This window comes from Salmo trutta, chromosome 40 (assembly GCF_901001165.1).
Source record: "Salmo trutta chromosome 40, fSalTru1.1, whole genome shotgun sequence".
NCBI classification, from domain to species: Eukaryota; Metazoa; Chordata; class Actinopteri; order Salmoniformes; family Salmonidae; genus Salmo; species Salmo trutta.
In genome coordinates, this window is record NC_042996.1 from 16,285,532 (window position 1) to 16,303,143 (window position 17,612).

A 17,612-nucleotide genomic window follows, 5' to 3' on the forward strand; every position below is an offset into this window, starting at 1 on the left:
AAATAAAACGCGATTTATTGATTTCCTACTGGAAAGAAAGAAACCCAGTATAGACCAGCATTCTGTGGCGAACGCCAGCATGACAAACGTGGACAAATGAGTGTCGCAAGGAAGCTCCACTTCCTGCAGCAGTTGATGGGAAGTGTCTAACCTGTTGGCGAAGCGCAGCCAGAACACGTTGTAGGAGTAGAGGCGTAGAGGCTGAACTGAGCGCAGCAGCAGCATGTAGCGAATGTCAAACTTCACCATCCCCACCTCCTCCCTCTCAAACAGCACCGGATCCTCCAGGTACTTACACACCACCTGGGAGACACACACAGGCATAAATACAAACACCAACAAATAGGCTAGTCAACACACAACTTCATTCATCAGGCAACATCTAATTGCTGTGTTCACTTCATAATGTGATGTTTTGACTGGATGTGTATAGGCATTATGGTTCTCTCCGAGGCTTCCCTTTGGCTAACACCTGTGGTGGAAATTCTAACCAAAAGAAGAGACAGATGTTTTTAGCAAAAATGGAGCAATTCAACAATCACTCAAATAGTTCAGAGTTGAAAATCCCAACGAACAGAGTTCTCTCTCCTTTTATAGAAAGTACATCCTCTTATCCGTGTGACAGATAGCAGATGTGCAGAAACGGGGCACAGGGGAACAGAATTGTAAAAAGTAATTTAGCTCATCTGCGCAGATCAAGATAGCTGATATCGCCACCATTCTCTGTAATTCCCACATAGCTAAAATCCTGCCGATCGTAAACAGAGGTCACAAACCGCAGTCGCACCCAAACGGCTCAAATCTGTACGCTCAGATGTATTACTAAGTCAAACAAGACAAGTCAGCAGCAAAAAATACCAGCATATAACAATGGACAAGTAAAAAAATAGCATAGTATGTCTAATTAAACCACATAGTATGTAATTCATTTCCTCCACATACCAGTGTCTAAAGCCACGGTTCACGGTTCTGCCTGCCCCTAAGTGAGACACGCCGACAGCACAGAGGGGCCATTTACATTAGTAAATATGTCTAGTGAGATCTGTTTACACTAGCCTTGGACGTGGTTTACACTAGCCTTGGACGTGGTTTACACTAGCCTTGGTTTACACTAGCCTTGGACGTGGTTTACACTAGCCTTGGACGTGGTTTACACTAGCCTTGGTTTACACTAGACTTGGACGTGGTTTACACTAGCCTTGGACGTGGTTTGGCCAAGGCCACATTCCTGCTTCATGTGTGAGTGCAGCAATTAGCACAAGACAGTATATACTGTAGATATACAAAATAAGGATAGCAATTCAAACTATACAGGAACTTCTCATCTAAGCCATATTGCACATTGTGCTGCACACTTGATTAATGCAATGATTCACAAATGTGTGGATATTTTAAGCAACTTTAAATTTTCCATTTGGCTAACAGCAAAAACGCTGTCTACTGGTATTAAGACAATTAGTGCAGGGACATCTGTTGTGGGAGAGTCATCTTTACACTGTCCCATTTAGTGGGGGCTATGTGGTATAGATGCCTCCCACACTACTTCCGGAGGTAGCATGGGTGACAGCTCTTAAAGAGACATTCTAATATAGATCAGTCTCTTTACACTACACAAGTGCCATCGGAAAGTATTCACACCCATTTACTTTTTCCACATTTTGTTGTGTTACAGCCCTGCTTTCCAATGCACAACCACCTGTCTGCAAGGGAGTTTTTTTTGGGGGGGGGGGGTTAAATGTATGGGTGGGTGTCAATGTGTATTTTTCCTTCTCTTTTTTTTGTGTGCCTTCAGAAAGTATTCACACCCCTTGACTTCCATATTATGTTGTGTTACAGGCTGAATTTAAAATGGATTAAATGTAGATGTTTTGTCACTTGCCTACACACAATACCCCAAGATGTCAAAGTGGAAAGGTTATTTTGTTGATCTATTTTTTTTATTAATTAAAAATGAAAAGCTGAAATGTCTTGAGTCAATAAGCATTCAACCCCTTTGTTATGGCAAACCTAAAGTTCAGGAGTAAAAAAAAAGAAGGGCTTAACAAGTCATAGTGTTTAACTTTTTAGTGACAGGGGGCAGTATTCGGAAATTCAGATGAATGACGTGCACAAATTAAACTGCCTGCTACTCGGGCCCAGAAGGTAGGATATGCATATTATTAGTAGATTTGGATAGACCACACTCGGAAGTTTCTAAAACTGTTTGAATGATGTCTGTGAGTATAACAGAACTCATATGGCAGGCAAAAACCTGAGAAAAATCCAACCAGGAAGTGTGGAAATCTGAGGGTTGTAGTTTTTCAAGTGATTCCCTATTCAGTATATAGTGACTTAGGGTTCATTTTGCACTTCCTAAGGCTTCCACTAGATGTCAACAGTCTTTAGAATATTGTTTCATGCTTCTACTGTGAATATTGGGAGAATAAGAGCTTTTGGAAGTAGATGAGTGAGAAAATGACATGAGCTCAGTGGCGCGCGCTCCCCTAAGAGTTAGCGGTGTTCCTTTTCTTTTTTGAAGACAAAGGAATCGTCCGGTTGGAATATTATGGAAGATTTATGATAAAAACATCCTAAAGATTGATTCTATACATCGTTTGACATTCTATACATCGTCTGTAATAACTTTTTTGACTTTTCGTCTGAACTTAACTGCGCGAGCACAGTGCATTTGGAGTACTCTACCGAACGCGCAAACAAAAAGGAGGTATTTGGACATATATATGGACTTTATCGAAACAAATGAACATTTATTGGGGAACTGGGATTCCTGGGAGTGCATTCCAACGAAGATCAAAGTTAAGTGAATATTTATAATGTTATTTCTGAGTTTTATTGACTCCACAAAATGGCGGGTTTGGTTTCGTCTCTGAGCTCTGTACTCGGATCATTGCAAAGTGTGCTTTCGCTGTAAAGTTTTTTGGAAATCTGACACAGCGGTTGCATTAAGGAGAAGTGTATCTATAATTCTTTGAATAACAGTTTAATATTTTATCAACGTTTATGATGAGTATTTCTGTAAATTGATGTGGTCATTCACCGTAAGTTTTGGGAGGCAAAATATTTGAACATTACACGTCAATGTAAAATGGGGGTTTTGGATATAAATATGAACTTTATCGAGCAAAATATAAATGTATTGTGTAACATGAAGTCCTATGAGTGCCATCTGATAAAGATCAAAGGTTAGTGATTCATTTTAGCTGTATTTCTGGTTTTTGTGACGTCTCTCCTTGCTTGGAAAATAGCTGTGTGGTTTTTCTTGTCTCGGCACTGTCCTAACATAATCTAATGCTATGCTTTCACCGTAAAGCCTTTTTGAAATCGGACAATGTGGTTGGATTAACGAGGAGTTCCATCTTTAAAATGGTGTAAAATAGTTGTATGTTTGAGAAATTTGAATTACGAGATTTTTGTTGTTTTGAATTTGGCGCCCTGCTATTTCACTGGCTGTTGAATAGTGTGTCCTGCGGGTGGGACGCTAGCATCCCACATTTCCCAGAGAGGGTAATGTGATTTTTGAATGACTCAGGGATTTCACCATGAGGCTAACGGTGACTTCAAAACAGTTAGAGTTTATTGGCTGTGATAGGATAATTGAGGATGGATCAACATTGTAGTTACTCCACAATACTAACCTAGTTGACACAATGAAAAGGAAGCATGTACAGAATAAAAATATTCCAAAACATGAATCCTGTTTGCAACAAGGCACTAAAGTAGCCTAGTGGTTAGTGTTGGACTAGTAACCAAAATGTTGCAAGATCGAATCCCCGAGCTGACAAGGTAAAAATCTGTCGTTCTGCCCCTGAACAAGGCAGTTAAACCACTGTTCCTAGGCCATCATTGAAAATAAGAATTTGTTCTTAACTGACTTGCCTAGTTAAATAAAGGTAAAACAAAATATAAATTAAAAAAGGAATACCGCAAAAAATGTCCTGATACAAAGTGTTATTACTGAGTACCACTCTCCATATTTCCAAGCATAGTGGTGGCTGCATCATGTTATGGCTATGCTTGTAATCACTAAGGACTGGGTAGTTTTTCAGGATAAAAAAAGAAATCCTAGAGGAAAACCTTATTCAATCTGCTTTCCACCAGACACTGGGAGAAGAATTCACCTTTCAGCAGGACAATAACCTAAAAACACAAGGCCAACTCTACACTGGACTTGCTTAGCAAAAAGAGACAGTGAATGTTCCCGAGTGGCCTAGTTACAGTTTTGACTTAAACCTACTTGTGAGCACTAAAGTGTGAGTAGTGCAAAGTGACATGTCATTTAAAGGGCATTGGAAAAGAGATGGCTACACTAGGTGCTAAAGAGTTACAAGCATGTGTGAATGGTACGCTAATATGGCCTCAATTAGCCTTTTGTTGGCCCCGAGACCCCTCTGGGCTCTCTGTTGGCGATAAAGTGGGGGAGTGAGGGGTTAACGGCTTTGATCATGAGGCCATCTGGACCGGGTCTCAGAGGGGTTTAAGATAGGACCACACGGGACACAAAACTCCAGGCCTTAGAGAAGACTGGTGGTGTTAATATTTAAGTCTGATGTAAATAGATACAACTGCAGGGGGTTATATTAGGATGCTTTTCTATAATTGTTTTTCCACATGACCATGGTGTGTTTGTGTGTGTGTGTGTGTTACCTTGGGCGTGCTCTCTCTCTGTCTGATGATGTAGTCTAGGTTGTTGGTGATGTGTGTGTCCAGCCCCCGGGCCAGGTTCCAAGGCTTACAGATCCAATGATTGTCTTCTCCCCTGGAGCAGACACACACCCACAATGACTTACATGAAAAGTTATGTCCTATATGAAGGGAGACATCTGATGATCTGAGCTCACCTCCCTCGTCTTTGTTGGTAATGTCTGACAAACTGAGGCAGCTCTGTCTGCAGGTTGAATGTCTCCGGCAGCCACTCGGCCCCCTGGCCTCCCCGGGCCCTCCGCGACACGGCGGAGAGGCAGTCCTTCACTGTGACAACCGTCTCACAGGGAAACTGATTGGTCATAACGTGAGGACGCTCCTCGCTTAACTTCCTGTGAAGAGACGGACAGACTCCGTGTTTGAGGGAGAGAGAGTCAGTTTAGGATTATTATATTCGTTTGGTGTTTTTCACATCTTGGCTAGGATTGAGAGATCCTAGATGAATAAGTTACCAATAAATCACTTGTACTCTCATTAATGGTGTCCTAAAGACAGCTAAGATTAAGGCCAGAGCCCTGAAGACTTATCTCACCGCCCAAACAGCCTGGAGGCTTTGGTTAAAGTGTTATCTGAGGTGTGTGTGATTGGGACAGAAAGCAGCCATCTCTGTCCCAATGCACTATAAAATAACTAGAATTTGAAGCACCTCATCATTTACATGTCACTTAACACTACTTACTAAGGTGCTCACACTTGGAAGGCCACCAGCGTTACATATGCATCTGTGACGTCTGTGGTTGACATAAGATATGGGTTGTGAAGTGAGCCGTGATCTTACTAAGACGACACTGCGGAATCAGCCAAAAGCAACATACTCAGAGAGCAAAAAGCCCAAATCTAGTAAAAACCCCACATTAGTTGTAGAAGTGAACAGTATCAGTTCTGAAATAAGAATGTAGGAGTTTGACATGGCTTGAAATGTTGGGTAGATTCTCATCGGGCGTCAGTGTGATTAAATGATGGAATAGTGTTTTGGGTACACGTTGAAAGCGTGTGTTCACCTGTAGTCTCTGATGTGGGAGAATGTCCAAAGAATATCGGCCTCCTCTTCAGTCTCTGTGAACGTGAACCGTGGGTGATGGAAATTGTTTAGAACTTGTTCCATCTCTGTGAACACCCTGCAAGGCATGCACGCAAAGAGGCGCGTGAGCATGATTATATGTCACATCTCGGTAATGAGATCAAAACGGACTTGGACTGACTTGAGCACTTTGTCTTTGGGGACAGTATGGGGCCGAATGTCCAGAGGAAGAATCTCCTTGTTCTCCTGTGAAATGGTCTGAGGAGAGAAAGGCAGGGGGAGAAAGAGGTATTGGCAGTTTAAAAATGGCACTCCAGTCTGCTTTTCACTCCATTTAACACAAGGCGCATCTCAATAACTGGTCCAGGTAGGTCATGACATGGCACAGTTAGGGGGGGCTTTATTCTTTTCTCTATTGCTCCTCAAGCAACAGATTTCCATCAGATCAACTCCTTGAATGCCCTACTCCATGCAGGTTTGCAGTTGTCAAAAAAAAAAAAACACTTGTTAAAAACATTTTATTTTTTTGACCCTTTAGTGTGTACTTTACTGTACTTATACTTGGACATATCGCTCTCAAACAGGATCTTTTTTTTATTTTATTGCATATCAATTCACTAGAGGACATATTTAACCATAGTTAAACATTTCATTCATTTGACCTCTGCAGGTTTCATGTGTAGATCTTCCTCAAGACATTGAGTGAGTCGTTCATCGGCTGACCGTATTGACACTAGAAACATGTTTCCGGTCTCCCTACCTCATAGTAGAGATCAGAGGGTTCAGGGGTCAGAGTGCTGACCCCTTCCAGGTCAGCTGGTATCCATGGCAACAATCGACATCTCCTCACCAGAGGGTTGCTCTCGCCATAAGCATAGTCCCGTGTCACTTCCTCTGGGAGAGAAACTTAGTTAAGAGAGACGCACTGAACAAAAGGGTTATGGGGACATAGGGGGAAGACGCGGTGACCGGTTCATCACACCTAGCCTATAGATTACGTGGACCGTTGTTGGCCACGTTTTGAAGGCATGTAAGTGTGAATACCAGCCTGGGGGAGGAGGGAAAGATTGTCACTGATAGCCCACTTCAATGGCATCTCCATAGATTCACCACCAGGGAGAAGCCTGGGGTCCTACCGTACCACAGCTAAAGCACCTCCCCCAATGGTGTGTGTGTTGTTGGGTTCTAGCTTGAAATACTTCCTATACTAGAAGTATACATTCTTCATACGGGTACATGTATGAAGAATGTATATGGTGGGGTCAATGGAGGTTGGATAAGAGCTATGGGCCTGGAAAGTTACTAAGTAAGGGAAAAGGGCATCACATTGTGGCGGTCACTGATAACGGTGAATTAGTGAAGAAAGAGGGCTGAGGTCAGGTCAGATGAAAGGAGAAGGAACAGTTTCATTAAACACATTACTTAAGTTCCTGCCTAGCAACAGAGATGTTGCTCATTCATTCCTTTACACTTGCGTGTATAAGGTAGTTGTGAAAATGTTAGGTTACTTATTGCATGGTCAGAACTTGAAGTACAAGCATTTCGCTACACTCGCATTAACATCTGCTAACCATGTGTATGTGACCAATAAAATTTGATTTGAGATGTATTGGCTGTCAAGATGTGCAATGAGTTGACTCCACCCAATATTAGGTAAAAATATATATGTACGCGTGTAAACATGTCTGTCTTTTTCAGCTGTTTGAACCAGCGGGTGAATAAACTTGGTTTGGAGCTTTGACTAGTTGTCTGTTAGGTTCTAAATAAAGACAGTAAAAACAAACAGTGGTAAACATTAGTTCAGAAACTTAATGTAGGTATTATGATAAGCTGTAGACCACACTATCTACCTAGAGAGTTTCTGTATTTTTCGTAGCGGTCTACATACCACCACAGACCAAGGCTGGCACTAAAACTGCACTCAATGAGCTGTATACCGCCTTAAGCAAACAGGAAAACGCTCATCCAGAGGCGGTGCTGCTGGTGGCCAGGGACTTTAATACAGGGAACCTTTAATCAGTTTTACCTCATTTCTATCAGCATGTTAAATGTGCAACCAGAGGGAGAAAAAAATTTATTGACCATCTTTACTCCACACACAGATGCGTATGAAGCTCTCCCTCACCCTCCTTTTGGCAAATCTGACCATAATTCTATCCTCCTGATTCCTGCTTACAAGCAAAAATTAAAGCAGGAAGCACCAGTGACAAGATCAATAAAAAAAGTGGTCAGATGAAGCAGATGCTAAACTACAGGACTGTTTTGCTAGCACAGACTGGAATATGTTCCGGGACTCTTCCGATGACATTGACGAGTTTACCACATCAGTCACTGACTATCAATAAGTGCATCGAGGACGTTGTCTCCACAGTGGCTGTACGTACATACCCAACCAGAAGCCATGGATTACAGGCAACATTCGCACTGAGCTAAAGAGTAGAGCTGCCGCTTTCAAGGAGCGGGACTAACCCAGAAGCTTATGAGAAATCCCGCAATGCCCTCCGACAAACCATCAAACAGGCAAACCGTCAATACAGGACTAAGATTGAATTGTACTACACTGGCTCTGACATTCGTCAGATGTGGCTGGGATTGAAAACTAACAGACTACAAAGGGAAGCACAGCCGAGAGTTGCCCAGTGACATTAGCCTACCAGATGAGCTAAATAACTTCTCTGCTCGCTTCGAGGAATTAACACTGAAACACGCATGAGAGCATCAGCTGTTTCGGATGACTGTGTGATCACGCTCTCCGCAGCCAATGTGAGTAAGACCTTTAAAACGGGTCAGCATTCACAAGGTCGCTGGGCCAGACGGATTACCAGGATGTGCACTATGAGCATGCACAGACCAACTGGCAAGTGCGTCACTGACAATTTCAACCTCTCCCTGTCTGATCCTGTAATATCAACATGTTTCAAACAGACCACCATACTCCCTGTGCCCAAGAACACAAAGGTAACCTGCCTAAATGGCTACCAACCCGTAGCACTCACATCTGTAGCACTGAAGCACTTTGAAAGGCTGGTCATGACTCACATCAACACCATTATCCCAGAAACCCTAGACCCACTCCAATTTGCAAACCGCACCAACAGATCCACAGATGATGCAATCTCCATTGCACCCCACACTGCCCTATCCCACCTGGACAAAAGGAACACCTTTGTGAGAATACTTTTCATTGACTACAGCCCAGTGTTCAACACCATAGTGCCCTCAAAGCTCATCACTAAGCTAAGGAACTGGGGACTAAACACCTCCCTCTGCAACTGGATCCTAGACTTCCTGACAAGCCACCCCCAGATGGTGAGGGTAGGTAACGACACATCCGCCACACTGATCCTCAACACGGGGTCCCTCAGGGGTGCGTGCTCAGTCCCCTTCTGTACTCCCTGTTCACTCATGACTGCACAGCCAGGCACAACTCCAACACCATTATTAAGTTTGCTGATGACAACAGTGCTAGGCCTGATCACCGACAACGATGAGACAGCTTAAGGGAGGTGGTCAGAGACCTGACCGTGTGGTGCAAGGACAACAACCTCTCCCTCAATGTGATCAAGACAAAGGAGATGATTGTGGACTACAGGAAAAGGAGGACCGAGCACACCCCCATTCTCATCGACGGGGCTGTAGTGGAGCAGGTTGAGAGCTTCAAGTTCCTTGGCGTCCACATCACCAACAAACTAACATGGTCCAAGCAGACAAAGACAGTCGTGAAGAGGGCACGACAAAACCTATTCCCCCTCAGGAGACTGAAAAGATTTGGTATGGGTCCTCAGATCCTCAAAAGGTTCTACAGCTGCAACATCGAGAGCATCCTGACGGGTTGCATCACTGCCTGGTATGGCAACTGCTCGGCCTCCGACCGCAAGGCACAACAGAGGGTAGTGCATACGGCCCAGTACATCACCAGGGCCAAGCTTCCTGCCATCCAGGACCTCTATACGAGGCGGTGTCAGAGGAAGCCCCTAAATTGTCAGACTCCACCCACCCTAGTTATAGACTGTTCGCTCTGCTACCGCACGGCAAGCGGTACCGGAGCGCCAAGCCTATGTCCAAGAGGCTTCTAAACAGTTTCCACCCCCAAGCCATAAGACCCCTGAACAGCTAATCAAATGGCTACCCAGACTATTTGCATTGCCCCCACCCCCCATGCTGCTACTCTTATCATCTATGCATAGTCACTTAATAATAATGCTACCTACATGTACATATTACCACAATTACCGTGACACCGGTGCCCCCGCACATTGACTCTGTGCCGGTACTATTGAGAACTTTCCAAACCATGTGTCAATTATTTATTTCAGGAGCCAGCAAAATTAGTGCTCGCTATATGTGCTCTGGGTCAGACACCATTACTATGGCCAAATACTATGTTTAAACCCTGTAGTGTGAACTATACAAGACAACACTGCTCTCTTGAATGATTACAAGCTGATTACATTGTACAAGGCCCCGTTGGCTCGACAAGAACATCTGGTGTACCTCCAATAGACTTGAATGACCCAGGACATAAAAACACCAGGTGTGGACTATACAGTCATGGGCAAAAGTTGAGAATGACACAAATATGAATTTTCAAAGTCTCAGTTTGTATGGTGGCAATTTGCATATTCTCCGGAATGTTATGAAGAGTGATCAGATGAATTACAATTAATTGCAAAGTCCCTCTTTGCCATGCAAATGAACTGAATCCCCCAAAAACATTTCCACTGCATTTCAGCCCTGCCACAAAAGGACCAGCTGACATGTCAGTGATTCTCTCGTTAACACAGATGTGAGTGTTGACAGGGACAAGGCTGGAGATCACTCTGTCATGCTGATTGAGTTTGAATAACAGACTGGAAGCTTCAAAAAAGGAGGGTGGTGCTTGGAATCATTGTTCTTCCTCTGTCAATCATGGTTACCTGCAAGGAAACACGTGCCATCACCATTGATTTGCACAAAAAGGGCTTCATATTGCTGCCAGTAAGATTGCACCTAAATCAACCATTTATCGGATCATCAAGAACTTCAAGGAGAGCGGTTCAATTGTTGTGAAGAAGGCTTCAGGGTGCCCAAGAAAGTCCAGCAAGCGCGAGGATCGTCTCCTAAAGTTGATTCAGCTGCGGGATCGGGGCACCACCAGTACAGAGCATGCTCGGGAATGGCAGCAGGCAGGTGTGAGTGCATCTGCACGCACAGTGAGGCGAAGACTTTTGGAGGATGGCCTGGTGTCAAGAAGGGCAGCAAAGAAGCCACTTCTCTCCAGGAAAAACATCAGGGACAGACTGATATTCTGCAAAAGGTACAGGGATTGGACTGCTGAGGACTGGGGTAAAGTCCTTTTCTCTGATGAATCCCCTTTCCGATTGTTTGGGGCATCCGGAAAAAAAGCTTGTCCGGAGAAGACAAGGTGAGCGCTACCATCAGTCCTGTGTCATGCCAACAGTAAAGCATCCTGAGATAATTCATGTGTGGGATTGCTTATCAGCCAAGGGAGTGGGCTCACTCACAATTTTGCTTAAGAACACAGCCATGAATAAAGAATGGTACCAACACATCCTCCGAGAGCAACTTCTCCCAACCATCCAGGGGCAGTTTGGTGACGAACAATGCCTTTTCCAGCATGATGGAGCACCTTGCCATAAGGCAAAAGTGATAACTAAGTGGCTCAGGGAACAACACATTGATATTTTGGGTCCATGGTCAGGAAACTCAGCAGACCTTAATCCCATTGAGAACTCGTGGTCAATCCTCAAGAGGCGTGTAGACAAACAAACACCCACAAATTCTGACAAACTCCAAGCATTTATTATGCAAGAACGGGCTGCCATCAATCAGAATGTGGCCCAGAAGTTAATTGACAGCATGCCAGGGCGGATTGCAGAGGTCTTGAAAAAAAAACGTTTCAACGCTGCAAATATTGACTCTTCGCATCAACTTTATGTAATTGTCAATAAAAGCCACACTTATGAAATGCTTGTAATTATACTTCAGTATTCCATAGCAATATCTGACAAAAATATCTAAAGACACTGAAGCAGCAGACTTTGAAAATTAATATTTGTGTCATTCTCAACTTTTGGCCACGACTGTACAATGCCTTCAAAAAGTATTCACACCCCTTTACATTTCCACATTTTGTTATTACAAAGATTTTAACATTAGTAAATATATATATATTACACAAGTATTCGACCCAAAGTCACCTTTGGCAGCGATTACAGCTGTGAGCCTGTCTGGGTAAGTCTTGCAGACCTGGATTGTGCAATATTTCTACATTAATCTTTAAATTATTAAAGCTCTGTCAAGTTGGTTGTTGATCATTGCTAGACAGCTATCTTCAAGTCTTGCCACAGATGTTCAAGTCGATTTAGGTCAAAACTGTAACAATGCCACTCAGGAAGATAGTGTCTTCTTGGTAAGCAACTCCAGTGTAGATTTGGCCTTGTGATTTAGATTATTGTCCTGCTGAAAGGTGAATTCATCTCCCAGTGTCAGGTGGAAAGCAGACAGTTTTCCTCTAGGATTTTGTCTGTGCTTAGCTTTATTCCATTCCATTTATTTATCCAGAAAAACTCCCCAGTCCTTAACGATTACAAGCACAGCCATAACATGATGCAACCACCACTATGCTTGAATATATGCAGAGTGGTACTCAGTAATGTGTTGTATTTGATTAGCCCCAAACATAACACTTTGTATTCAGGACATTTTTTGCAGTATTATTGTTGTGCCTTGCAAACAGCATGTATGTTTTGTAATATTTGTATTCTGTACAGACTTCCTTCTTTTCACTCTGTCATTTAGGTTAGTATTGTGGAGTAACTACAATGCTGTTGATCCATCCTCAATTCTCCCATCACAGCCATTAAACTAAGTTTTAAAGTCACCATTGGCCATATGGTGACAACCCTGAGCAGTTTCATTCCTCTCCAGCAAATCAGTTAGGAAGGACACATGCATCTTTGTAGTGACTGGGTGTATTGATACACCATCCAAAGTGTAATTAATAACTTCTCCATGCTCAAATGCTGTAATGCTTTGCACACCGAGTGAGTCCATGCAACTTACTATGTGACTTGTTAAGCAATTTTGTACTCCTGAACTTATTTAGGCATGCCTTAACAAAAGGGACTGAATACTTATTGACAAGACATCTCTGCTTTTCATTTATGGTAAAAAAGAAAACTAAAAACATAATTCCACTTGGAAATTATGGGGTATTGTGTGTATGCCTGAGACTCAATCTCAATTTAAGAACTTTAATGTTCAGGTGGTAACAACAAAATATGGAAAAAGTCAAGGGGTGTGAGTACTTTCTGAAGGCACAACACACTAACATCACAACATACACATAACATGCATACTGGAACCACACACACACTGCTGGGACAGTCTTATCTATTCTGTTGCCTAGACTACCTATATGAACAGTACATCTCTAGCTCAATTACCTCATACCCGTGCACATTGACTCGTACTCCCTATATATAGCCATGTTATTCTGTTTCCAGCCATGTTATTTTTCAAATCAAAGCTAATTCTATTTGTCACATACACATGGTTAGCAGATGTTAATGCGAGTGTAGCAAAATGCTTGTCAACCATTGAGCATGTTTGGGATGCTATGGATCGACAGTGTTCCAGTTCCCACCAATAGCCAGCAACTTCGCACAGCCATTGGAGAGGAGTGGGACAACATTCCACAGGCCACAATCAACTATGCGAAGGAGATGTCTTGCGCTGCATGAGGCAAATTGTGGTCACATCAGATACTGACTGGTTTTCTGATCCACGCCCCTACCTTTTAAAAAAAAATGTATCTGTGACCAACAGATGCATATCTGTATTCCCAGTCATGTGAAATCCATAGATTAGGCCCAAATTAAAGTATTTCAATTGATTGATTTCCTTATATGAACTGTAACTCTATGAATGTATGAAATTCTTGCATGTTGCGTTTATATTTTTGTTTAGTAGTTTCCTTCTGTCATTGAGATATATTATGATTAGTATTGCATGGATTCTACAGGCTGAGGAAAGTTCCCTCTCTAATGTAGATCAACTGGTGTTTGAAATCCATGTGTGTTGAAGTTTGCATGCCACATGTGTACAACTCGTCATGGCTCATCATTTATAAAACCTTGATTTTAAGTGTTTTTGTCATTTTGTTCTCGGGATTCATCAAGACTAAGAACCCTACACTGTGAATGTGTGTGTGTGTATATGCACACGCCAATAAGTGTCTATACCTCCCTCCTGCAGGTCTGCGAGAGGCCAGAGCACAGTGTAGGCCAGTTGGCCCTGTGTGTAGAAGAAGGGGGCCATGCAACAGCTAGGCTGGTCAGAGTGCTGCACCTGGGAGCCAAACTCATCCATGATGTACCAGACGGGCACTTTTTCCTCTGCTGACTGGACACACACAGGAGGGGGGGGGGGGGGTGTTAGAGAGCGAGAGAAAGAAATAGTGTGCGTGAAAGAGAGAGTATGTGCTCATACCCCCTGGGCCAGCTGGTAGGTCTGGTTGTACTTCCACATTTGTTCCAGCACCAGCTCCACAACTTCTGGATCAGGGGCCTCTCCGTGGAAGTCCACCCCCATGAGGGAAGCCATCCTGGGCAGGAGGCCGGGGATCTGCTCCAGCTGCTGCCTAGAGCTCTCCACGCGGTACGTCCATGCATGGTCAACCAGGAAGATACTGGAGGATGGCGGAATTAGAGGATATGAGGTAAAAGAGATACAGGATAGGGAGATGGAAGAGGAAGTGATGAGGCAGGACAGACAAAGAATAGAAGAGATGTAGACGGAGGTCAAATGCTAGTATGTGGGATGTCTTAGAAAAATGGGTAAGCCCACCAAAGCGTAAGAAAATAAGTGTACCCACTTTATACAATCTGTAGTTTTACACCTACTTATAAAAACACTGTGCTCTTGACCGTGAGAAAATAAATAAAAAACTATATCATCTCCATGGAAAAGTGAGGTGGTAGGTGACATGCACTGGTGACTTGCATGAGATGGTAAACAGGTGGTTATTTAGTATGACTACAGCACCCTCACCTGGTGGGGTCTGAGGCTTGCATGCCAGTCCCCCTGGTCACAATCACTTTACACGTAATCTCTACACTAGGATAAGCCTTCTTTCCCTCTTCATCTTCATCGTCCTGTTCTACCTGCATGACGCCAAACACTTCTCCTGCATCGTACACCTAGATCCGAAGAGCAAGGGAAGATTTAGATAGGCTAGCCAGATAACCATAAAACCCAGTTGAATATACAACATGCAGAATGTTAACCTTGAAATTGCATTGAAAACAACTGTTAAACATGCAAACCATATTTTTTTTAAATGTGCCTTTATTTAACTAGGCAAGTCATTTAAGATCAAATTCTTATTTACAATGACGGCCTACCCCGGGCAAACCCGGGTGACGCAGGGCCAATTGTGCGCCGCCCTATGGGACTCCCCATCACGGCCGGATGTGATGGAGCCTGGATTGAAACCAGGGACTGCAGTGACGCCTCCTGCACTGAGATGCAGTGCCTTAGACCGCTGCGCCACTCACAGGCATTGGATCTGATACTGAGCCAGAACTAATATTAACTAGCCTAGCTCCAGTAGAGGTGGTGGCGTTTATGATTACGTTTAGCTCACATAATATACATTTAAAAAGTGTACATTAAGGTGCCTGTAATAGAATTAACTCATGTAAATCTTAAATGCATTTCTATAGCTTCCAAAACATATCAAGTATCAGGATGGCTGTGCAGTGGGTTCAATACAGCGCCCCCTGTCCTGTCATCAAGGATTTTGATTTTATTATACACATCTTTTAGAAACATCAATAATGATCACTTTCGGTATGGCTTTGAAACATATGGCCCTTATCTTCCATCAGCGAGAAAGAATCCTTCAAATAAAATTTTAAAAACACTTACTGTAGCAGTTTTGCACAGATCCATATAACCATGGATCCATATAGCCATATGAAACTACACTTCCTGAGTTACGTTTACACATACACTACATGACCAAAAGTATGTGGCCACCTGCTCTTCGCATATCTTATTCCAAAATCATGGGCATTGATATGGAGTTGATGTTGGCCGATTAGGCCTGGCTCGCAATTGGCGTTTCAATTAATCCCAAAGGTGTTCGATGGGGTTGAGGTCAGGGCTCTGTGCAGGCCAGGCAAGTTCTTCCACAGCAATCTCGACAAACCATTTCTGTATGGACCACCCTTTGTGCATGGGGGCATTGTCATGCTGAAATAGTAAAGGTCTTGCCCCCAAAAAGTTGGAAGCACGGAATCGTCTAGAAAGTAATTGATGGCTGTAGCATTGAGATTTCCCTTCACTGGAACTAAGGGGCCTAACCGAACCATGAAAAACAGCACCAGACCATTATTCCTCCTCCACTAAACCACAGTTGGCACTACACATTCGGGAAGGTAGCGTCCTCCTGGCATCCGCCAAACACAGAGGACAGCATTTACAGTTTACCGGGGTAGCTCTAGCAGGGCAGAAATTTGACTGAGTTGTTGGAAAGGTGGCATCCTATGACGGTGCCATATTGAAAGTCACTGAGTGCTTCAGTAAGGCCATTCTACTACCAATGGTTGTCTATGGAGATTGCATGGCTATGTGCTCGATTTTAGACACCTGTCAGCAACTGGTGTGGCTGAAATAGCCGAACCCACTAATTTGGAGCATGCTAGATAGCTATTTACCACAGGTGTTCACCGTTTGCATTGTTTTCCGTAAATAAACGCGCGGTATTAAAAAATGAAGACATAGGGGTTACTGTTCCTACACGGCCATCAAGGTGTATAATCAATTTAACCTAACCTTTTTGTTTTCTGACAATTATTTCTCACTGATTTCAAAGGTCCTTATGTTTGCAAAACCGTACCCCAAGCTTTGCATGCTAATGATCTTAACAAATATCTCCCCTTCGTCCAGTGACTTAACGTGACGTGTAATGGAACTGAACCGAGAGTCATGATCAAGGGCTATATGTAGCTTCAGCCATTACGCTACCGACCTCGTTGATAAGCTTGTAGTACAAGCTCTTCCAATATAGCCGAGGGATTCTTGAGGACTGTAGCGCAGCGGAGTGCAAAGACAGGAAGGTATTGAACTGTTCCTCCTCGCCATTCATAACGTTTGTGTTAGATTCCGTGTTAGGCTGCTCCATCTTTAACGCTACGCGTGAATCGCATGTGGTACATAATAAGAACGTGTACCGAACTACCGGGTCGTTCCGGAGCGGAGCACGCTGGCGGTGCATTATGGGAGATTTCTGGAAGGAACCATAGACTTGGATAGACAGCTCGTCATTGTTTTTGTCTTATTATTGCGTCTGTATGAGCAGTGGTTCCCAAACGGTGGGGCGCGCCACCTAGTGTACAGTTGTAATAGTAGAACGCACAAGGTGAGATTTCGAAATTGGTTAGTTAGTTTTTCTTGTCATTTTAGTCATTGCATACCTTAGAGAGCTATTTATAACTTGTCTGAAATGTCCAGCTCAACTAGCCCATGTCAGATACCGTTTTTGTTTGTCACTCAAATATCACATGTATACACATTAGACATGGCAAAATGATAGAACTGCAAGAAAATTTGCTTTAAAATTGCTAAATGTTATTTGCACCCCTTGACAAAATGTGTATAATTTCAGGAAATAAACCTGTAAAATTCTCTCCACCAGCAGGAGGGTTGTGAACAGTTTGTCATGAACAGTGCTTGTGCCCATAGAAATAGATGTGGTTCACGCGGGATGTTCCCCAATGCCGGAAGGAGGACCCCGAGGGAAAAGGTTTGGGAACCCCTGTGTTAGGGCTCACGAGTGGCGCAGCGGTCTAAGGCACAGCATCTCAGTGCTAGAGGTGTCACT

At 43.4% G+C, this 17,612-nt stretch overlaps 1 protein-coding gene across 1 annotated transcript in view; it reads right to left on the reverse strand.

Annotated features, from left to right (window-relative positions):
* The window catches only part of ttll12 (tubulin tyrosine ligase-like family, member 12), a 33,200-nt gene extending 16,208 nt beyond the window's left edge, over positions 1 to 16,992 (reverse strand). Inside the window, exons 1-10 of the mRNA XM_029742360.1 lie at positions 16,761 to 16,992; positions 14,777 to 14,925; positions 14,216 to 14,414; positions 13,969 to 14,128; positions 6,483 to 6,616; positions 5,904 to 5,980; positions 5,703 to 5,819; positions 4,839 to 5,033; positions 4,645 to 4,756; positions 152 to 303 (exon numbers count right to left, since the gene is read on the reverse strand). Coding sequence (XP_029598220.1) covers positions 152 to 303; positions 4,645 to 4,756; positions 4,839 to 5,033; positions 5,703 to 5,819; positions 5,904 to 5,980; positions 6,483 to 6,616; positions 13,969 to 14,128; positions 14,216 to 14,414; positions 14,777 to 14,925; positions 16,761 to 16,913 — 1,448 coding nt within the window. The 5' untranslated portion in view covers positions 16,914 to 16,992. The remainder of the gene's footprint in view (positions 1 to 151; positions 304 to 4,644; positions 4,757 to 4,838; positions 5,034 to 5,702; positions 5,820 to 5,903; positions 5,981 to 6,482; positions 6,617 to 13,968; positions 14,129 to 14,215; positions 14,415 to 14,776; positions 14,926 to 16,760) is intronic.
* Between the last annotated feature and the right edge of the window lie 620 nt (positions 16,993 to 17,612).